Source organism: Erithacus rubecula, assembly GCF_903797595.1.
Source record: "Erithacus rubecula genome assembly, chromosome: 4".
Lineage (NCBI taxonomy): Eukaryota > Metazoa > Chordata > Aves > Passeriformes > Muscicapidae > Erithacus > Erithacus rubecula.
In genome coordinates, this window is record NC_136686.1 from 15,328,579 (window position 1) to 15,351,198 (window position 22,620).

The 22,620-nt window shown below is 43.3% G+C and overlaps 1 protein-coding gene across 6 annotated transcripts in view; it reads left to right on the forward strand.

The window, feature by feature from the left end:
• Positions 1–21,217, forward strand: part of DENND5B (DENN domain containing 5B) — a 101,172-nt gene extending 79,955 nt beyond the window's left edge. For 3 of the 6 annotated variants that reach the window (XM_079303418.1, XM_079303420.1, XM_079303419.1), the window contains 14 exons: positions 197–307; positions 2,299–2,430; positions 3,374–3,526; positions 3,992–4,070; positions 5,260–5,341; positions 9,775–9,903; positions 10,586–10,707; positions 11,672–11,817; positions 13,449–13,567; positions 14,358–14,545; positions 15,179–15,261; positions 15,404–15,530; positions 16,297–16,471; positions 17,308–21,217. In XM_079303418.1, coding sequence (XP_079159544.1) covers positions 197–307; positions 2,299–2,430; positions 3,374–3,526; positions 3,992–4,070; positions 5,260–5,341; positions 9,775–9,903; positions 10,586–10,707; positions 11,672–11,817; positions 13,449–13,567; positions 14,358–14,545; positions 15,179–15,261; positions 15,404–15,530; positions 16,297–16,471; positions 17,308–17,491 — 1,830 coding nt within the window. In that variant the 3' untranslated portion in view covers positions 17,492–21,217. The remainder of the gene's footprint in view (positions 1–196; positions 308–2,298; positions 2,431–3,373; positions 3,527–3,991; positions 4,071–5,259; positions 5,342–9,774; positions 9,904–10,585; positions 10,708–11,671; positions 11,818–13,448; positions 13,568–14,357; positions 14,546–15,178; positions 15,262–15,403; positions 15,531–16,296; positions 16,472–17,307) is intronic. The other 3 variants (XM_079303421.1, XM_079303422.1, XM_079303423.1) reach the window with 1 other exon arrangement.
• The last annotated feature ends 1,403 nt before the right edge of the window (positions 21,218–22,620 follow it).

The following is a 22,620-nucleotide window of genomic DNA, read 5'->3' on the forward strand; positions in this document are numbered from 1 at the left end:
TATTTTTGCTAACAGGGCTTTGCAAATATGTTTTAAACAGTGCCTCATGCGTGTATATCGCAGCAGAGCCTTTTCAGTACTTTGTCATGTGTTTACTTTCTTCTTTTTTTGGCTGTGGATCATATGCATGCTTCTTTTGCTTTGTCTCCTCTTTCTTTCTGGCTGTTCTGCCATTGGGGCATCTGCCTCCTCTTAGCCATCGGAGGAGCTTTTGCTTCGTCAGAACTCAATGGCCTTCTGGGAGTGGGATCAGGGACCACCCCCTCCTGCACGGCCTCCTAAAAAATCCTTCTCTGAATGCTGCCTGGTATGTTTTAGTTTTTCTTGTTGAAAGCTGCTTTTGAGACGTTGTTAGCATGAGGAACCTCTGTCTTTGCTGCATCTCAAACCTGCCCCTTTCTTGTAGAGTATGAGCACGTTCCTGTAGCACTTTTTGGAAGTGTGGTTATAATCAGAAAAGTAGCCAGAAATGAGCTTCCACACCAACTTCCTGGAAAACACAGTGGCTCCAAGGCTGAAAGAGAACACAAATCCCAAAAGCATTGCTTTCTGGCTGTCTGGATTATCTCATCCCAGTGTGCAAGAGGGTGGTGGTGCATGGATGCTGATGAACAGGGAAGAGGCAATCAGCTGATTCTCTCAGCCCACCCTTATTCTTCTCTGGAACCCTAGAGTTTTGGTTTATTTTAAATTTTAATATAATAAGAAGATATACAATGAATAAAGTAAGGTTATCCGTGTTTTGTACTCTTCAGACTATAACCACACTTTTTATCCCCTCAAAAAGAAATATTAGTTTTTCTAGTTATATATTCCCTGCATTACTTTTTCACTGGTTTTGCTGTTATTTTTTGCACTGAGATGGAAGTCACTTGTGAGGTTGCTTGCTGAACAACACACTTTCATCATCCATAACTTTTTCTTTTATCCCCACCTATAGCTTTTGAACTATTTTTATATCCTTACAGTACTGCTGAAACTGTAGTTATGTAACTGAGAACTTCAATAGAATGCAGCTTTTTCATGGCAGAACCCTACATTCTTGTCTGAACTGTTAGACTGATGCAAGTGGTTTTTGTCCAAATTTCTGTGTTAAGAAGAATCCATTCCATGGTTCTGTGGAATAAATTTCTGCCCAGACAAAAAGCTTCAAGGATGCAGCAGCCATAGTGACCTCTCAGTTCCCCAGAAAACCCAGCCAGCAGCAGCAGCAAGAATTCCCTGGAGGGGTGTGATCTGGTCCTTCCAGGAAAGAGTGGTCATTGTCACACACCATCCCCCAGAGAGGCATCATTAACTGGACAAAAGCCCCCTATGGAAACAGAGCATTCCCACACCAGGCTATGAGCACTGGTTTTCAAGACTTTTATTTGGCAACATTCTATTATCTTGGTTGTTTTAAGAAAATGAGATGAATAATGCTTGAACAACATTTTGATAGTAGTGGCCAACTTCTCAGCCTTGCTCAGCATGTTGCTCTCTCACTGATGCTGGGGTCAGAGGCCACTTGCTGATTGGTTTGTGGATTTTGGCTTAACAAAAAAAAAAAACAAAAAACCAAAAAAAAAACGAACAAAAAACCCAAAACCAGACCAAAGCAAAAAATACCCTACCCTTGAAGATAAGGCAGTGGAGCAGGAAAGTTTGAAAGTCTTCAATTATAGCTTGGATCGTTTTTTAGAGCATGTGGATTTTTATCCATATTTAACAATTACCATAGTAAGAACATGAACAATCCCAAGTGTCAATTCTGTTTAAAATGAACTTCACTTGTAATCAAGAAGTTAATTGAGAGTAAGATTAAATCTCATAAACTATCTAGATGAAAAGTAATGGATGAAATCTTTCTCATTCATTAAGTGTATTTCTGCTTCTTATAATTTATTTTCAAGGGATTATTTTTCTATCCATGTATAGTGTGGTCACAAATTAGACAATTTTAATTATTCTTTTAAAGTGAGAAATAACAGTGGAAAGAAACTTTTCTTGGTGTTTCAACTTTATTGCTGAATGAAGGTATTACAATTTATGCACTTGTTGTGCCTAACTTCATGCTAGTGACTAACAGCACAGTTCACTGGCTAATAATGACCAATTCTGTACCACTCAGGAAAATATCTTGCTTTTTCTGTTGTTAAAAGGGATCATTCTACTTCTCCAGCCTTATACCTAAACATCAGACAAATCAAGATTGTGTTTCTAGATTAACACAAGCTCCTGTTTTCACCACCTTGCTTGCTTAGGATGAGGAGAGTCACTCTGGCCTGTAATATCTAAAATTATTCTCTTTATTTTTAGAAATACATGCAGGAGGCAAGGAGTTTAGGTAAAAACTTAAGGCAGCCTAAACTGTCAGACCTCTCTCCAGCTGTGATTGCACAGACCAACTGGAAATTTGTGGAAGGGTTACTGAAGGAATGTCGCATGAAGGTAGGTTATCCCCTGAGTGCTCTCCCCTGGATTGCAGTGAGCTCAAATAACACCAGATGTTCTCCTGGTTCACAGCTGGAATGGCATTGTTCTGTTGGAACATCTGGTTATTGCAGGGTGGATGACCCTGTAGTGTTTTTCAACAGCTAGAAGAGAAAGGAACATGTTTTCACTCTTCTGTTTATGCAGTTGAAGTTGGTGGAAGAAATAGAAAGGACAGGAAGGAGAATCAGCATGATCAGACATCTTCTGGAGGATTTCCTTTAATTGTTCATATTGACATGTAGCCTAAATAGAATGGCTTGGATGCCCTTGGTCAAAAGAGAAGAATTCAGCACGTGTGGCTTGTGCATGCTGTTTATGCAGAGCAAATGAAGTATAACAGTTCCTAATATTAAAGAAGCTTTTGTAGCCATGGGCATACAGCTTCTTTGTGTCTGTTGCAATTGGTAATATACTGCTTTACCTGCTGTAACAAGAATTGAAACAGAAGCTAAGTAAGACTGAGGATGTATTCTGTACTCTGCTTGGTAATAAATCAACAGCACAGAAATAAGACAATAGATAAAGGGTATAGAAACAGGGCAGCTGGATCAGCCTCCTCAGGGAAGTGGTTACAGCACCAAGTCTGCCAGAGTTCAAGAAGTGTTTGGACCATGCTCTCAGACTCATGATGTGACTCTTGGGGTTGTCCTGTGCAGGCACAGGAGCTGGATGAGATCTTTCTGGGTCTCTTTCAACTCAGGGTGTTTTGTGATTCAAAGTAATTAAGCAAGCTTTTTTAATATAATTATTTTTGTAAATTTACAATCTGCTTTAACTTTGAGGTTTCTCTCTATTAGCTGTGGTCTCTAGATTAGGCATGTGTAAATAAACCCATCTCTAAATTCTGTCCCTTGTTGGATAACATTCTTAAGAGCTGTTGGGATTTTTTGTTTAATAGACTAAACGCATGTTGGTGGAGAAAATGGGCCATGAAGCAGTTGAGCTGGGACATGGAGAAGCCAACATAACAGGTCTGGAGGAAAATACACTGATTGCCAGTCTCTGTGATCTGCTAGAAAGAATCTGGAGCCATGGTCTGCAGGTCAAGCAGGTTAGTAAATACTCTATGTCATCTCTGCCTTTTAAGCTGCTACAGTGGTAGCTCCCAGATAAAGCAAGAGGTGTCTTTGGGATCCATGTCCCTGGTTTATATTTTGCAAAGGGTTGAGGAGTTTTGGACGTTTGGGGTTTTTAGGGGAGGGATTGTTTTGGGGTTTTCCCCTCCAGAAATTGTGGTGGTGTTGTCAAGTACATGTTGGTTTATTCCCTTTCAACTTTCACACAGGAAACCCAGAGAAGAGACAAAGAAACAAGGTGGGTGGTGTGACTGCTGGATCAGTGGGATGGTCCTCTCTTCCTGGGGTTTCATGGCCCAAAAGAGAAGGATTGCTTTTCATTACTGAACATTTTACCCATTCAAACACCATTCCGTTATTCTGCCATGTTTATTGGCCATTAATATTGGAGGGTTTTTTTCCTGGTTTATTTAAAGTAACATACTTTATTCCATTTTCAGGGGAAATCTGCATTGTGGTCCCATTTGCTTCAGTACCAGGAGAGAGAAGAGAAGCAAGACCACAGTGCAGAGTCTCCAGGTGAGTACTTGGGAGGTGACTCCCTGTGAAGATTATCACAGCAAATGAACTCAGCCGTGGGAGGAATGTTGCAACCACATGAAACCCGTGCAGGATTTTCAGTGTATTTGCTTGCTAATACCACATTTACATCTTGAGACTTCTCATAATCATTGTGGGGATGTCTTTATGTCTGGACAAAATGGATTGAAATCATTGGGGTCAAAGGAACATAGTTTCCATCATTGTCTGGAAAATCACTTGATGTGAGCATTGAGTGAGGTATGAGAAGCAGTGTCTCCACAAGAGAGAATTTCTAAAGAAGCTGAAAGTGTGGAGCTGGCAATAAGACAGCTGACATTTTTCTTTCAGTGAGCATAATCTGTCTCTCAAATCCCAATATGAATAACTCCATGCTATTCATGTTGTACTGATGGGTGGTACAGTCCAGAAACTGTGTCATTAACCTCTGTCCATCAGTCTAGGTGCTCAATTTATGATTTGTCTTAGCCCCTTACAAGCACTTAATTACCCCTCTGTTTTAAAAAAAGGCTTTCTGATAACCTTGAGATGGCCCTGCCCCATGGCTGGGGTACTGTAGTAAAAGTCTTTGAACTTCAGTGGGTCATCTTGCAAGGACTCTCTAGTTCAGATCCTGCAGATGGGAACTTGTATGATCAGTCTTCAAAGAGGCATTTATGGAGAAACTAGTCTCTCCCATGAAAAGACTTTTTAATAAGCTTCAATGAGTAATGCACTAAACAATCTGGCTGGCAGGCACAAATTCCTGAGAGCAAAATGTGTCACCACAAAGTGGTTTGAGCAGAGCACAGAAATGCTTGCCATTCTTTGCATGGAATATGTTACTGTACATTAATTTTATTTGAGTTGTTTTCAGTTGTGAGCTTTCCATATAAATAAACTCTTACTAATTCTTACTAATAAAAATCATTGCTGTACAGAATTAAGTGAAGGTATTTCACAAACAAAAAAACTCCCAAGTTCAGTGCTGGGTTAAGGAAGGAATAGATAATATATTCAGAATTTTCATTTTGTCTACTTCTACATTTTCAGGATAGAGTTAATGACAATGCTCAGAAACAGTGCAGTTACCAGCCACTTAAGATTGTTTTCAGCTGTATGTAGAACAAATGTATTGCAGACTATCACTGTAGTGTTGTATTAACTATGTATATTTTCTTCACTCTAGTTGGTGGTGGAACAGAAAGACGAAAGTCTGATACAGGAATTACTCTGCCTACGTTGAGGGTCTCCCTGATACAAGATATGAGGTATGCAATTTAGTTCCTAAGGCATTAATTGTGGTTTAATTGTGTAGCATAAGGTAAAGATCCTCACTGGCTTTGGGTCTACAAAGGCTAAGGAGACATTCAGCCCACATTCAAATCTAGAGTGTGTTGCCTTTCCATTTTGAAAAACATTTTTTTGTGTGTTCACCTAATCTATTTTAGCAAGCAGAGAATGAAAACCACACATTACTGCAATTTCTGTTTACCCAGGGGAATTCTTCCAGTAATAAAGACAGCTTCTACAAATAACAGCAGATATGTTAAATTCCTTGGTATTTTCAGTTTGTTTCTTTTAGTTCATTTTTAATTACTGACTCAGCAAGTACAGTTGATAGGCAAAGCAAAACGACATAAAAACCTGCTTGCAGTATTCTTTCTTTTCAACTGGCATTTAATGGCAGGTAGTAATAAATATACAAGTTTAGAAGTTTAATTGGACCTAGAATTTGGGTGAGTTTAAAGCTGGGATGTGAAGTTAAGGCAGGTTCTCTCCAGTGGACCACAGCCTGGCTCTGAAGACCTTTTCAAGCAGTGTTTGTTTGGAAGAAGAAGGATTAGAGAGTCAGAAGAGGTGGAGGCTGTGGAGGCAGAAGTTCTTCAGGGCATCCTCTTGATTAAGCCACTGCCAGATCAGGCCACTGTTTTGACACTTGTCTTGCCAGGACTAAGGATTGCAGTGGGATAAACATGCCATGAAAAGAGAGAAGGAGTAATGCAATAATACTCATCTGTGAAGAGCTGAGAGCAATTGCTTACAATTTAATGTATAAGACAGCATGAGTACTGTTTATTACATTCATCTTACACCTAAAGATGTGGCAAAAAAAACTTGGAGTAAAAATAAGATTTCTTGTAATTAGTACACAAAACCCTGATTACAGTTATGTGATTTTTACTACATGTGTTGATAGATTAGTCAGATTTTTCTCAGATAAAAGGTCACTGTGCTCTCCACCTGCAGTGTGCAACCTTTTAGTTTGATGCTTTGTAGTTTGAGTCTTTTGTTCTGATTTCAAAGAGCATGACATGCCACATACAGCTAAAACAACATGTAAAAGAGGGAGAGGGAATACATACAGTGCAATTAGGGGTGTAGTGCCAAGAGGTCATTTTGAACATGTGTCTGCCATTTTAGCATCCCTCTCATGGGATGTGGCAGCTCTCTGCTTAATTCAGTCCTGGGAGACTGACAGGCATGTAGAGGTTCAGTCTGAGGGAAGGATGAAGGAGGATCTGGAGCAGAAACTCCTGTGCTGGGAGGGGTTTGCTGACAGAGGAGGCTGTGTGTGCTCCTGTGTGTGTGGGTTCTGTCTTCCACATGCTTCCACTGGAATAATGAAAGCCCAGCATGGATCTGAGCTCTCTTGTTTGAATCACAAAAGTTTTTTTATTGCTCTTCAGAGAAAAAGTACAGAAGCAGAACATGACCTTTTGTAAGATCTTGAGTGTTCATGATTGTCCACAAGCATGTCTGGTCATAGCAAGTGCTGGGCAGATGGTGAGTGGAATTTGTCATCTGTAATTTTGAGGCATACTTTCTCCTGCTTGGAAGGAATGCTGCCTAATATTTGTTTGCACATATAGACCCAGGCTGAAGTTGAAGGATGGATAATTGTTAAATTGCAGGGCTTGTGGTGCTGACAGAACTAATGGCTGGAGGATTAAGCATTGCCTTAAGCAGGGCTTGTTTCTGATGGCTCATGCAAGGTTGTGTAAACAACTTTAAAACGGGGCTGAGTCACAGTTATACTCCAAATGTGCCATGTGCTACAGGTACCTTGGTGTGTCCCCTGTCCCCCCTAAAAGCCAGGCATCACAGATGTGGTAAGGAAGGGTGTTTATTTTGGTTTTGTGCATGGAATCTCAATGGCACGAGCCTGCCCAGGGGCACTCCCTCCAGCCTTCCCCTTGGCACAGATCTGCCTCATCCCTCCAACCTCTCTTCCAGCTACAGCCTGCTTAGAGCATGGCCTCACCCTTCAGGCATTGCTGAGCATCCAACCCAAGCAGTCAACATCAAGGCCTCCCCAAAGCCTTTGGTCTAGCTGGATTCAAGTTTCTGATCCTTCCCCTTTGGGCAAGCTCTTCCTTGCTATCAGCACTTGCCCTCATGCCTGTGTCTGGCCTCCCTCCTGTGGGGAGCTGGCCACTGGGCCCACAGCAGTGATGCTTAACCTGCTGTGTTCAAAAAGAAGGCTGAGCAAAGACCTGCTGCCTACCTGGGATGAGCTGTAGGCTCCTTCCTGCCTGAGCTGGCATGGGAGTGTGCACAGCATCCCTGGGGCATGGTGGTGCTGAGCAGCTGTAACTTCTGCTGTCAGCACAGCTGTTTGCAGAGGGCTTGTCTCACCATACCCCAGGCTTACATTTGACAGGGCAAATAGATTTTTCTTTATTACTAATGGGATTAAAAGCAAGTCCAAGCCAGAGGACTTGCATTGAAATAGCTGTCAGTGCTCTGACAAGAAGAATTTGCTGTGCAGTGGTGAGCATACGGTGCTTACACTTAGGTCACTGATAAAAATAGAGCTGTTCTGACTCTCACAACTGACAGTGAAATAAATTTGGGCTCCTGCATGCTCTGTTCTGTTACACTCTGCTTTTGCTGACACCAAGACTGATTACTGAATCTTTTTAATATCTCTGGCAAGCTGCATGCTTGCAGATATTTATTTTTCCCAAATGCACAATTAATGCTAATCTAGTCTGAACCAGACACAGGTAATGAAGAGGCACAGAGCGTGCATGGAATAAGGTTGAGTCCATCTGTACTTGAATCTTCTCACAGTGAAATAAGGTATTCTGCTCAGTGTTTCATATTAGATGTAATTCAAGCTGAGCACTCAGAAGGGGAGGGAGATGATAGTCTGTGCTTTGATCTTCCCATCTCAAAAGGCTTGAAATGTCTGAGGGGAGTGTCTCAACATGATGTAGCTGAGTGTAGCATGCATCCTGTTTCTCAAGGACTGTGGGTCACATGTCCAGCACTCTGCTGGAAGGTTTGATGCTGACTGCCATGCTCTGAGCCAGGAAGGCTTTTTCCATGCCAGGGGCAAGGCTTGAGCCTTGCAGGTCAGCCTTGCACAGAGCAGTGCTGCTGGGCTGTGTACCCTCTTCATTTGTGCAGAGAGAACTTGTATTTCTGGACAGCTCCAAGCTGCTCTTTGCAAATTTGCCCTAAAGGTCCTGGGCCTGCCCTGTTAGAGGCTCTATAAAGAAGAGAGTATTTTTCTCAAATAATGCAGGGACTAAATATAACACAAAGCACACACTTGGGTGTAACAGATGGGGGAAAGCACGAGACAGTGAGACTACAGTAGTCAATGTAAAAAGCATCAGTCAGCATGACTTTGTTGGATTTCCTTTGGAGTAAATTTTGCCACATCCCCCAACACTCAGCAATACTGAGGAGGAGGGCTATCAAGGAAGTTGCAGGAGATGGACAGTAAATTGCAACTGGGATTAGTTCAGACTTCAGCTGATGGTACTTGGAGCCTGCCATGGGGATTTGAAGGTCTGAATTTTCTGTGCACTTAACATGCTTGAAAATTAAGGAATTGCAGCCTTTTCTTCCCCCAGTGAAAACTGTTACTCATTTTCCTTGTTTTTTATTTAATCAAGTGGGAAGGTTTTGGAAGCAACTTCATCCTGGCATGACAGTTCTCTTCATCTTTTAAAACTCTGTGCTTTAAAACTGGAGTTTCTGGCATTCTCCAAACTGAAACATGGGAAGTTTAAAAAGAAAAAGCAAAACCAAAAGAGAAAGTACCTATGGAACAGTTCTGCTTTCCTGCAGATGAAACATATGGAGGGCTGTTCAAATTATCACTTACAGGAAGGCCTCTTATATCTCTAAATATATGATTCTGCTTGCAGCTTCCTGTTGCTGTTTTTGCCTTGGCAGTCCTCCTTTTCTCAGATTGCTGCTGCCCTCAAGGGGTTTATTAGAACCTTCAGAGCCACTGTGGTTTGGAGAAGCTCTCAGGACATGTTTGGCCTCTGCCCTCCCAGACACACCTGTTCAAGTCAGCAGCTCGAGGGGACAGCTGAGATATAAGTGGGTTTCACAAGGTGTCTGCTTTTTTAAAGTGTTGCCAGTGTCCATAAGAACATCTGCCTCAGGTAATGCAGGGGTAGAGAGGTTTACCCCTCCTCAACTTGGCCAGGCAACCACAGAGCAGCTCCTGCTGGCTGCCATGCCCAGGAAAAGCTGTCACCTGTCCTCCTGCCAGCTTGGGGCTGCCAGAGATCTCACTGCCACAGTGCACGGTTGTGGGGGGCCCTGCTGGGGATCTCTCCAGAAATCCTGTCAGAAGACATTTTCCAGTTCACCTACTGCATCGTCTCACTGCATGTTGCTGTTTGAAGCATGCAGAATTTTTATGATTCATCTGTTTATTTCCCACACATTTCAGGCACATTCAGAACATGAGCGAGATAAAGACTGATGTGGGGCGAGCCCGAGCCTGGATAAGACTTTCTCTGGAGAAGAAGCTTTTATCTCAGCACCTGAAGCAGCTGCTTTCCAACCAGGCACTTGCAAAGTGAGCCAGCTCTTATCTTTAAACATTCATTTCACAGTGCTGCTGCTTGGGGTACAGCCAGGCACCCTGTTTGGGTACTGTGGTTTCCAACTAGAAGTGGTTGAAGAGCAGGGGAGAGTTGGGAGAGGCAGAACTGCCCACCCAGCAGGGCAAGAGTCTGCTGATCTGCATGGAAAAGGAGGCATTAGTTCTTGGTCAGATCCCTGCACTGATCCAGGCCACACTGCAGCCCTACAGGTCATTGAACTGACAGAGTGGTGGGCAACTCCCTGCTGCTGCTTGGTGCATTCTGCTGAATCTTCTGTCGCATTAGGGAGAGAAGGAACATGAGGTTATTAGATGAGACCATTCCACAGTGGGAAGGTATGGGGAAGAAATGAGGTTGCTGTATATTGGTTCAGATCTGCTGCTGTGAGTAGTGTTAGTTTTCACCTGTGCTTTGAAGCAAACCCCAAACTGTGATGAGCTGAGTAGCCTTGCTGTGGGAGCAAGGAGCCAAGGGTGCTTTGTAAAGCACATTTACATGCCCCCTGTGGGTTTCTAGCAGCTTCTGTTATTGGGGAGTCATACCTCCCATTAAGAGCCACTCTTCATTTGGTATTTTGAGATTGAAATACCTTTGAAGATATATGGTGCTTTTTCAACAGCAACAACAAAAATGCCTTGTGCTTGTTTCTCCCAGGAAGCTTTACAAGCGTTACGCTTTCCTGCGCTGTGAGGAAGAACGGGAACAGTTTCTGTATCACCTGCTCTCACTTAATGCTGTGGATTACTTCTGCTTCACAAGCGTCTTCACTACAATCAGTGAGTTGGAGAATCAATTTTTTTTCCCCTGACTAAAAATTAGTTGCTGTCATGATTTGTAAGAGATGATGTTGCTGGTGCCCGAGTAGCTGAGCCCTTATCTGGAATCCTTGGATATTGCTGCAGGGTTCCTGGGTGCTGGGTGTTGCTCTGGGAAACCAGCTGGAGTGCCAAGGTTGTGTGGGAGTGCTCTGGATAAGAGTATTGCACAAAGGAGAGTGATCAGCAGAGTGTGCTGCTCTCTGTATAGTTTCTTTCAGCTTCCCTCCCAGACAAGTCCTCTACCTCCTAATTCTTCTTTCTGGCATTCATTAAGTGTGAATACTAACAGTCTGCTCTCCTCAGACGGAGGAGATGGAAGACGAAATGGAGGATTAAATACTTTGTGCTCCTCTGTATAAGGGTTTAGGTTAGCTAAAGGATGAAGTTTTTTACATTTTGGGTAGTGAGACCCTGGCACAAGCTACCCCGAGCAGCTGTGAATGCCCTATCCCTGTGCATGTTCAAGGCCAGCTTGGATGGGGATGTGAGCAGTCTGGTCTGGTCGAAGATGGCTCTGCTCACCGCCGGGGGTTGGATTAGACGGCTTCTAAATGTCCCTTGCAAACCGGGCTGTTAAATGACTGGGACACTCCTTTCCCCCGTCCCCGCTCTCCCGTCCCGTCCCGTCCCCGCTCTCCCGTCCCGTCCCGTCCCCGCTCTCCCGTCCCGTCCCGTCCCCGCTGTCCCGTCCCGTCCCGTCCCGCTGTCCCGTCCCGTCCCGCTGTCCCGCAGCTCCCCCGTGCGGCGCCGCTGCCCCGGCCCCGCCGCCAGCGCAGGGCTCTCCCGCTTCGCTTCTGAGACAGGAACGACAGCTTGCCTTCAAGGGAACGGCGTGCTTTGCCTCAGAAACTGCGTTTGCTGTACGGGGGGAAAAAAAAAAGCAGATCAAGACTAACGTGTTTCCCCCTCTGCCTGTTCTCAGTGATTCCTTACAGGTCAGTGATAATTCCCATCAAAAAACTAAGCAATGCAATAACCACGTCAAACCCATGGATATGTGTGTCGGGAGAACTGGGAGATAGTGGCGTCATGCAGATTCCTAAAAACCACCTAGAAATGACGTTTGAGGTGAGTACGTGCTCTTCACGTTTTCCTTTCAATTTGAAACAAGCTTCAAATAAATATTAATGTGTTAAGGGGTTTTTAAGAGCACAGCGTTTCAGGTTCGGTTCTGATTTTCAGCGTCACTGTAGGTTCAAAGATGTACAGGAAAACAACCTGCCCCTCTTGTGTGAGAGGAAGGTTCCTTGTGAGCACACACACTTTTAACCACAGGCCTTACTGCTGTCCCTGTCCAGCCCAGAATTCCTTACCTTGCCTATGTATTTCCACGTCTCATTCCCTTCCACACCTCCTTGCCTAATTTTCTCTTTCAGTGCTCATTTCCAACTCCTCATGTCCCTTTGAACTCTTCCCTTCTTTCACTCTGTCGTTCCACTAACCACCACCCAGGTCCCTTTTGACCTCTGTCCAGTCCCAGATTTCTTCTCAGCCCATTGTCTGCTATTGCTCTTCAGCATCCCAGCCTCAGGTGCTATCCATCCCCACTGGGCTCTCTCCCCTAGACTTGCTGGGGTTTTCTCTTTGCCTTCGCTTCTGCTTTCCCACCCAGCAATTACAGGTTGGCTCGGTGCCATGCCAAAGCAGCTGGTAGTGGGAATTGCAGGGAAAGCCCCATCAAGCTCCTCTAGCTCCGGGCTGTGCTGTATCCATTAAGGAGTGATTTTGTAGGAAAATCTGCTGCTGAAATTGAGGTTGCATCCACTGAGCATATGCAGACTGATCTTCAACAACAATAGCAAAAAAGCCTCTTGCCAAATATAGGTCGATTTTGATAAAGAGGGGATATTTTTGAGATAAATGCCCACGTCTCATTCAGATATTGCTATTTTGTAGGAAGGATCTCCAGGCTTCTAACGGGCAAAATGACATATTTAGATATTTCTAAGGACCATATTAATGCTGTTCTGGATTATTTCTTTGGCTGAAACTTTCCTAAAATATCGACTTGGGTAGCCACCCACTTACAGAAAATGTCAGCCCAAGCTGCTTGTTTGACAGCATCAGAAGCAGTGAAAACAAAGGTCTTTCAAGGGAATTGTTTAGGTGGCATTAACAGATGTTGTTGCCAGCCCCACCTACAATTACATACTGCACTGGAATTCACAGTGCCTTGTTTTCCTTCTTCTGTGTCTTTGTGATGCTGAGTCTTATGTAAGTGATTTTTGTTTGGCCCAACAATAAGCAAATCAGTCTTAGAAAATAATAAATTATCTAGGGACTGCTGCATAGTGTGGAGTAAATCAGCTGAAGGTCAGTATGCTCCAAATGGATTTTTGAAAAGCTCTTTGTATTTGTAAGCTGAAGATCTATTTCTTCTGCAAAAGCACACCTTTTTATCAGCCTACTCAGAAATGTGTCATTAATATTTCTCAGAAATATTCAGAGTGAGTGCTCCCAGCAAAGAATGTAATCTCTCCACAAGCTCTTAACAGTTTTATTTATTTTCTCCTGTCTTAAAATAACTATGCTGCTTTTGAAAATGCTCCGTGTGCTTGGTCAAAAATACTCGTTCTATAAATCAAAGAAAACTAGAAAACTGAATAAAAGCCTGCATTTGAGACCATATGTGTGCATGTGGTGGGGGTGTGTGTTGTCTGTTCTTTTTTAAATGAAGCAAAAACTGTTACTTGTTTCAGTGCCAGAATTTGGGGAAGCTGACGACCGTTCAGATTGGTCATGACAACTCAGGGCTGCTGGCCAAGTGGCTGGTTGATTGTGTCATGGTCAGGAATGAAATAACAGGACACACGTACAAGTAAGCAACAAGTTGTAACTTTCCTTGTCTGAAATCCTTGTTGAATTTAGAAAAAGCAAGAAGGCATTCACCTTCTCTTTAACTCTGATGGGCTGATTTGGGATCCTGATAGGGTTGGGTTGGTCTCCCCCACCCGTGGTTCTCTCATTTCAGAAGCCCTAGTTGTAGTCAGATAATCTGATAACTATTAAATGATATTTAAGTGCAGGATTTTCTTTGCATCTTTCTGAGACAGGACAGACAGTATGGATACTTTTGAAGTGATTCATATGTTTGTGTCTAATAATTAGATGTCTTGATGTGAACTTGAAAAACTGCAATTCAGGGAGGTGAGCTCCAGATCTGAGAGTTGGTCTCAGTATATAGGGGAAAGTAGGATAAAATTATTAGGGCTGTGTATGGGATCCCAAGGTACAGCAGTGAATTGTGAGGTGAGGTCTGAGTATGAGAAGATTGCACAGCCTCAGCTGGGTGGAAATCCTGTGGGGATTTGGTTATTAATCATCACAACACTTCTAAAGGCTGCATATCCGTTGTGGTTGCAAGTGCTAAATAACTCGGCAGAAAACAAGATGTGGACCATACAATATGTGTGAGACCCAAGCTTTGCATATTTCCCTGTTTCTGAGGATGATCATTTGTGGTGCAGGGGCTGCTCCTGCAGAGCTCTGCTTTGTGAGAGTTCTCTGGAGCAGTGTTCCCTGTTAGCAGTCATTGCTGGGTGCCAGCTGTCCTGGTTTGGGATCGGGCTGCGCCGTGTGTGTGGCTGAGCTGTGCCTGTCCTGGGCAGGTTCCCCTGTGGGCGGTGGCTGGGAAAAGGCGTGGATGACGGCAGTCTGGAGAGAATCCTCATTGGAGAGCTGGTGTCCTCGGCGTCCGACGAGGAGCTGGGAAAGCAGTGCCGCACCCCGCCCCAGCAGAAATCCCCCACTGTGACTCGGCGGCTGAGCATCACTTCCCTCACAGGGAGGAACACCAGTAAGTCCTTGCCTTCCGCCCCAGGGTCAGAGAGAAGGGTCAGCTGCCAACTGCTGGGAAGAAAATGCTTCTGTGAACGGGAGGGCTCATCCTGAAGCAAGGCTTGGTGCAGAGCAGCAGCTGTGAGCTGATGAGCTTCTCCTGCATTCCCTGGCCGGTGTTTGCTCTGTGACATACACATTGCCTCTTTCAATGTCCCACTTTAACTGTTGAGAGATAATAATCTTTCTTTGGAGCATGGAGATACGGGATGAGGAGGGAGGAGGCAGCAGAATTTGCAGTAGCTGATGCTGCTCAGCCTCCCAGCTCACTTTGCAGTCTGTGGGAAGACAGGCAGCTCAGAGCTTGATGTGGCTGCTGTGAGCTGCCTTCTGGCAGAGCTTATCTCTGCAGAGACCCTAGGACACATTAACCTCACATCCCTAAAATTAGCTTTTATGAGGAACTGCACTTGGCTGCAACAGGACACGGGACTGAGAGTCACATGGGACATTCTCTGCTAAGCACAGAGTTGGGATGGTAGATCCTGTTCATACATCTGTCCAGCTCCTGTAAAGTTAGGGGACATGAGTGCTGAAATGTCAAGCAAGGAAAGATTAACCTTTAGCTAGCCTGCTCTCCATCATTTCACAGAGCCTAATGCAGGGCAGATCCAAGAGGGAATCGGGGAAGCTGTGAACAATATTGTGAAACACTTCCACAAGCCAGAGAAAGAGGTAATTCCTACTTTTCATTACTTGCCTGCAAAATTTTATAAACAGGAATGGCACTGAAGTGCCAATAGATGAACCTTCAGATCTGAAGTTTCTGACATCTAAACAAGGTGAATTGTACTTAGCTACTCTCCCTTTTCCACAGAGAGGGAGCCTTACCATTCTGCTGTGTGGAGAAAATGGTCTGGTTGCAGCTCTGGAGCAGGTCTTCCATCATGGATTCAAATCAGCTCGCATTTTTCATAAGAATGTCTTCATCTGGGATTTCATAGGTAAGCTGGTATATGATTTGGAGGAGAAGGTTTAGGGCAAAATGGCTCCTCACATGAGAATCCTTTCTCCTTGGATTCTCATCAGCTGGGGTGCCATTTTCCTGACAAGCCCCTGCTCCAGGTTGCTATAAGTTTATGAGAGCCCCAATGCCAGATGAGATGTACTAAACTCCGTAAGGGAGGAGTGTGAGTCTGTGCAGAAATTTAAGAGCTCCTAGTTCAAACAGCTGCTTTTCTGAGAGAAAGAAGGTAGGCTGGAGTTGGGGGTAGAGGAGCACTTAGTGCCAGGGAGGAGCTGGGCAAGGTCAGGGAGTGGAAGGTTTGGATTCCTGGTTGATGAGAACTCTCCTAATCATTGCACTGGTCTTCTGGTGATCCTTTCCTGTAGGCCTGTGTAGGGGTAATTTAAGATGCATTTCCTCCCTTAGAACAGGCTTGCAGGTGGAGATGCTCAGCCTGAGGGTAAGTGCTTACTCAGAAAAAGTGAAGAATCAATGCTGATGGTATCACTTACAGTGAAACCTTTGAGGGGTGCTCTGGTGCTGCTTCTTGATGTTACCTGTGTTAGACATCAACCAGACTGACCAGTGCTATGCCATGGCAAAAGTGGAGGTGGCCACCTTCCTGTGGTCTTCAGAGTCAGGAATTCATAGATAAACTGTGGAATAGCTCTCAGCAGGTTGGTTTTTTGAGGACTCCCTTGTGTGATTCTGTGTCACAATGAAGTGTTTCTTCTCATTGTGTTCTGATGTTCCCCCTACCACAGAGAAAGCTGTTGCTTACTTTGAAACCAGTGATCAGATTGGAGACAATGAGGAGGCCCTTTTGCTTCAGAGATCTTCATGCAAAACCTTCTGTCATTATGTCAATGCCATCAATACAGCTCCAAGGAACATTGGAAAGGATGGCAAATTCCAAATCCTGGTTTGCCTGGGGACAAGGTAACAAAATGCTCTTCATTATGTGTATCCTCTGGCATTAGACTAGAAGACTATTTTTCCACCATTGTTATAACCTTTAATTTTCCATTTTAAAACATCTCAGACCTATCATCCAGTGCCTATTTTAGGCAGCTTTAGTATTACGTCAAAAATTGGAGCAAAGAAGCACTAATAATATATGGCTAGTGTCTAAACTGCTAAAAATGTTTTGATCTTTTTTATAACTGTTAGCTTGACAGTCATGTGTATGAAATCTCTCTTGTAATGCTATTTTCTATTAAGTACTGACTTCAGGAATGCAGAGTTCCTTTTCAGAAGCTGGTGAATTTTTAAATCCTCATTCAATTGCTTGTGAAAATGGAATGCCTGTTAAAATTTTGACAGAATTATTCTAGATGAACCTTTCCTTATAGGGTGCTTTCTGTCTTGCACTTGGGGAGGGGCAAGAGGGTGGGACTTAGCTGTATTTTGAAAGGTAGAAGTTGGTATGTCTAGAAATAAGTACCATTTTTGTCTTATCTATGTGGATACTTGGAAAACCGTTTGGTAAGCAGTCTGTCAGATTTTCCTCGAGTTTTACTTTCCCTGTTCCCGATCTGAAAATGTTCCTGAATTCTTACAAGTGTCCAATTCTGCTAATACCTTTCAGTTTTCATTTCTGTAGTAGAAAACTTACCAAACCAAGGGTTGCAATTACACGTCAAACTTGTACACGCAAACAACACCCACCACTCACAAAAGGGGCTGCGTGCTTTGGGTGGTACTCTTAGAGAAGAATTCCAGTGTGAGGTCTGTTGTGCTTGGTGCTGTACCAATTGCTGTCCTGCCCTTTGCAGGGACCACTTGCTGTCCCAGTGGATCCCGCTGCTGGCGGAGTGCCCGCCCATCACGAGGATGTACGAGGAGAACGCTCTGCTCCGGGACCGCATGACTGTCAACTCCCTTATCCGAGTGCTACAGACATTGCAGGATTTCAACATCATCCTAGAAGGATCCCTCATTAAAGGAGTGGATGTTTAGCATGGCTTTGCTGAGAACTTCATTACTCCTTTCCCAAACAAGCAAACCACGATTGGAGACCTGTCAGGACTTGAATGCCATGGTAGTGCACCACTGTAAGGCAAAGCTGCTGGTGGAAGCAGGATTGGGAAGCCCAGTTTGTGCCTGATGGGGACTGGCCTCTAAAGCTGCAGAAAGCTAAGATGCAGTATTGTAGTTTATTTGAAACAGAAATTTAGTACAAAATATAGAGTATTTTCATGTGTTAGATGTGTGTAAATATGCTATCTTCTTTAAGAAATTATATTACTCTAAGAAACTTTTCTTAGACTGAATGTTCCTGTTCTGACTATGAGTAGCTTAAACCCAGGGGAAGGACTTGGGGGGAGGGAGGGAAGGACCAAGGTGGGAAGGGATGCCACTACTTGCTTGTGAGGAAGAAGCCAATCAACGTGTAAATACAGCGCAAACTCAGCAGGGCTTTTTTCAGGTATTGCAAATTAATACAGCAAATATCCTTATGTAGCCATTGTGATTGTGTCACTCTTGGAAATGCTGTAAGCATATGCTGGTTTACCCTACTGTACATGATCTCTCTTAGGTTGTTGTTTGTTCAAAGACTCACCTTCCCATGCATAGAAGTCATGAGTCATCATTTTTTTTTTTTTTTTCAGTAAGGTCTTTGTGTCACTCCTGTTGATCTCCAAAAGGGGAAACAAGTGTTGGAATGCTTAAACACTGGAGAGGAGGACTGCTGTCAGCCTCAGAGCCTGACAGGATGAGACACCTGTTGAAGCCTTGCTGCTGCAGCCTGAGATGGGGAATGGTGGCTTGCTTGACTGGCTCAGTGTGTCCCTTCCCTGTCTAGATGTTCTCATGATTCACCCTCAGCCAGTTTGTGTTGTGGGTGACCATTTTTTTTTTCCCATGATGAGGAATTTGGTTTGTACCAAATTCTTGCTGTACTTGAGAAGAATCATTGCTGTAGAGCCACAAACACTGCTGTTGTTGTGCTACCCAACTGTATTAGCTGGCTTTGAAATTCTGACAGGTTATGAGTCTTCCTTTGTCCTGCAGAATGAGTGTTCCTAGGGGAGTACAGGATCTTGGAAAACTTTTTTTTTTTAATTATCCAGCTACAAATATAAAAGGAATTAAGCAAAAGGAGGAAGAAAAAATCATGTTGGTATTTTGAAGCTTCTCTTCTACACTCTTTCCAGTTAATGTTTTACTAATACAGTGCATCTATAGAGATATAGCTCTTGATGAGGAGCTGGGAGCAACTGTATGATAAAAATTGAACAAGAGGTTATGTCAAAATCACCTTGTGAATACCATGCAGCAAATGCAGAGTGTATTTTCTATTCCTGAGAATGGGAGTTGGAAGGATCTGAGGATACAGCTTCACTTGGTTTTAATTTTTGGAAGTTAGTTTAAATACAGGATTTTGTTTTCACTTGTTTATTCTCTACAATCTTGAGTATTTGGTCAGTGGATTCCTTGGATGTCTCACTGCCAGCTGGGGCTTGGGAAAGGCCCCTGTCTGGTTCTGGAAGTGTGTTGCCTTGCACTGTGCTCTCAAGTGGCAGTGGTGGACAGTGGCAGGTCTGGGCATAGTGTGCACATGGTGGAAAGAGGGATGGGTGATAAGGAGAAGGAAAGGGGATGGAAATAAGGGTTTGCTTTCTCACCTGCCTTTTGTCAAGCTTGCCTACTTTCTTGTGGTCCTGCTGCTGCCCAGTTCTTACAACAGCACTCACTTCAATGTCAGAGCTTCACATCAGACTCCCAACCAGAAGAAAACTGGTCTTTTTGTTTCTAAGAAAGAAGTAAAATAATACTGTCAAGGAGCCTTCCACTTTAATGAGGGTTCCAGCTTTCAATAACCATTTTTTCCTCCTGAGCTTGTGCTTCCTCAAAGTGGCTGAACTCATCCCAAATACTGCAGGCTGCAGTGCCATGTCACTGCTGTGGTGAGAGTCACTAAAGGCTGTGAATGGTGTCTCGAGTTAGTAGGCAGAGCCCACAGCTGTGTGACATCTCTCTTACATTTCCAGAAATGTGAAATTTGGGGTGTGAGGATTTTCTGTGTGGCCAGGCATGTCTGCTTAAAGTCAGCAGATGATGCATGACAACCCTTCAGCAGCAATTGAAAATGTGTCCCTGTACTTAACTCTATCAATGAATTATACATTTAGCACCAAAAACCATGTGGCAGCATTATTTGGTAATGACTGCTTAGGATGTTTTGATTTCTATTACAACTCAGGCCTTTCATGTCTAATGACTGCTATACAGGATTCTTTCACACCCAGCCCAGTCTAAGTGACTTTCATTTTACTGAAATAACCACCTCTTTAGTCCTTGGATTTCTTCACAGCATCATCTGCATTTGTGGGCTGGATGCTTCCCAAAGTACACTACTGCAGACTTCTCCAAAGGCTATGTGTGACTGGAGCAGTCATAGCATTCATCTGACATGACAAGGGTTAAGTCCAAGCAGAATGAAGTAGAAATGTAGGCACCTCTAAAGGTCATTCATTTAAATGAATAAACCACACACAGAGAAAACAGGCAATAACTACATTAAGTCTTTCTTAAGTTAAAAGAAGTCAAAACCTGAGAATTTTTAAAATTCAAATCAGGGCCTTTCCCCATTTCAGACTACATTAAGAAACCTTTAGCACTTAACACAACTTCACCTCAGCTTTTTCAGCAAGTGTTGACTTGTTTGGTTTTGTCAGGTTTCACATCATATTAATAATACAATAAAAATTATGTATGTCTCTTGTTTCCTTGTAGGCAATAACCCACCTCAAGATATGTTGAAAGAGGCACAGCTGAGTGCCTCAGATTCCTAGAGTAGTTGTTTGACAACTTTGGGAGAACAGTTCTTCATAGTGAATTTTTATTCTACCATGTATTATGTCTTTGTGGGGTTTTTTTTTGTTGTTGTTGTTTTTTGAGTGGACTACTTTTGTTGATTGGAAACTGTGAGGTTTGTTTCTGTAAGGTTTACAGAAATCATTTTACCTGCTAGAATGGTGAGAAACCCATCAGGATTCTTCTAAGCTAACACAGTTTTTACTTCAGTGTTAAAGCACCTTCTTTGGTTGAGAAAGGGAATCTTGGAAAAGACCAAAGCTCTCTGGTATCTGCTTTTCAAAAAAAAAAAAAAAATTCTTATTCAATGCCCATCTGCAGGTGTCTGAGTTTGCATAGTCCAGTTTTACTAACAGCCAGCATAGTAGTTGAGGGAGTCAGAGAATCAAATGCCTCACTATGTACAAAATGTGTATTTATAATTCTCTGAAATAAATGAAGTTGTACTGTTTAGTGAAAAATCTACTCATGTTTATTCCAGGTTGGTTTGTGTAATTAGCTATCATTGTTCAAAAATGTGTTTTTAGGGTAGTTGCGCGGCAGCATATGTGAGAAAATTCCTTCTTTCAATCAAATGAAGGTGCATTGTGAGGGGAAATATTGTGTGTTACACTTGAAATGTACAAATGTGCCCTGTATAGCTTAAAATGATCCCTAAATGTCTCCATTAAGTATATTTTGTCTTTACATTATTACTAACGGAGTAAGAACTGGATTATTTTCAAGATGACATTAGTAAAAGTATTGTTATATCAAGCACTTTAACATACACACCACAAACCGACATGGGTTTTTCAGGTTTTGAAGTACATTGAAATACAGCTTTTCATGCTATGTCCTTTACAAATAAAACTGTGAGAATAATGGTTGGTGTCACTTTCTCCTTGCAGAGGAACCAGGAGGTTGGGGATCTCAAGCTGAGGAGCTGATCCGAGCCTGGAGAGAACAAACTGAGCAGAATGATCCAGCTGGTGGTGACTCTGGTACTGGGAACTTGCTGGAGCAAAGTTGGGGAGAAGGGGGTGTGAGAGACTGTTCCCAAAACCAGCCCTTCTGTGACACAAAGGGGACAGAGACCATGCTGAGCCCAGGCAGCTCTTTATTCCAAGTCTTGGCTGCAGGGCAGAAATGGGATCACAGTGAAGCTGAGCTCTTACCACGGTGGCATTCAGCAGGCAGCTGGCATTGCCTTGCCCTTAGCACTGGAGGAGTGGGGAGAAGGAGGATGGGATTAACCTGCAGCAAAGAATCTCTTCCCTCTCTTGACATGAGTTGCTCTGGTATTTGAAGTGGGGGTTAAATTGCTGGAATGAAGCTCATGCTCTCCAGTCTGTCAGGCAGCGTGTTGTGGAAGAAGGAAGCTTGATGGACAAGAGGGAGGTGAATGCCTGCAAGCAATAAGGTGTTAAAAAAAAAAAAGAAAAAAGAAAATACAGTGAAATTCTCTCTTTTCTAAGTTAGACTGGATTTTCAGAAATTTCCCCCATGTCCCTCATAGCTTCAGATATGCTGGAATTGGGAAAAATAGGAGAATTTTTGGAGACTTAGTTTGAAATGCAGAGCTCTGCGTGTGTGTGCTTGGCGTGTGTGAGGTGCAGCATGCCTGTTCATTCATTTTAACTCTCTGTTTTGAAGAGAGGACTGAAAGTCTCAGAGCTTGGGACCAGACGTGGGAATCCTGAAATATATTGTGTGATGATGCTGGTGCTAATCAACATTTTATACATGTGAATAAAATCTATAGAGCTGCCTATTGTCGAATGTCAGTGGGTGGAGTGGCTGTACCTTTGCACCTCCTTACTAAATGTGTCTAAATTAGAGATAGTGAGGTTTGACATCTTAAAGGCAGTCAGTACTTGCAATAGGGCAGAACTAAGCTTGTCCAGGTGAGCAAGTAACTTCCTCTCCACTGTGCTGGAGTCTGGGAGCACTGCAGTGTTTTCTGCAAAGGAGGAATAGAAGAAAACTCTGTGAAAACTGGCATGGGTAGGAGTTAAAATAGCTCATTAATCTAGTTTGTTTCTTTCCAGCATTTCAGAAAGGCTCATTCAATTAAAAAAAAAAAAAAAAAAAAAAAAAGTTCAGTGAAATGGTGAGTGAAACTGCTTCCCTGGCTGTCATCCCGTCAGCTCAGAGGCTGAGGCTCCTGTTGCTGCAGTCAGGGAGCATTTCATTGCTGACATTCCTAATTTCTCTCCTGCTTTTCCATCAGCCATGCATCATAAGCTGATTTGAGCCCAGCACAGGGTGTGAAGGGAATGGGAAAA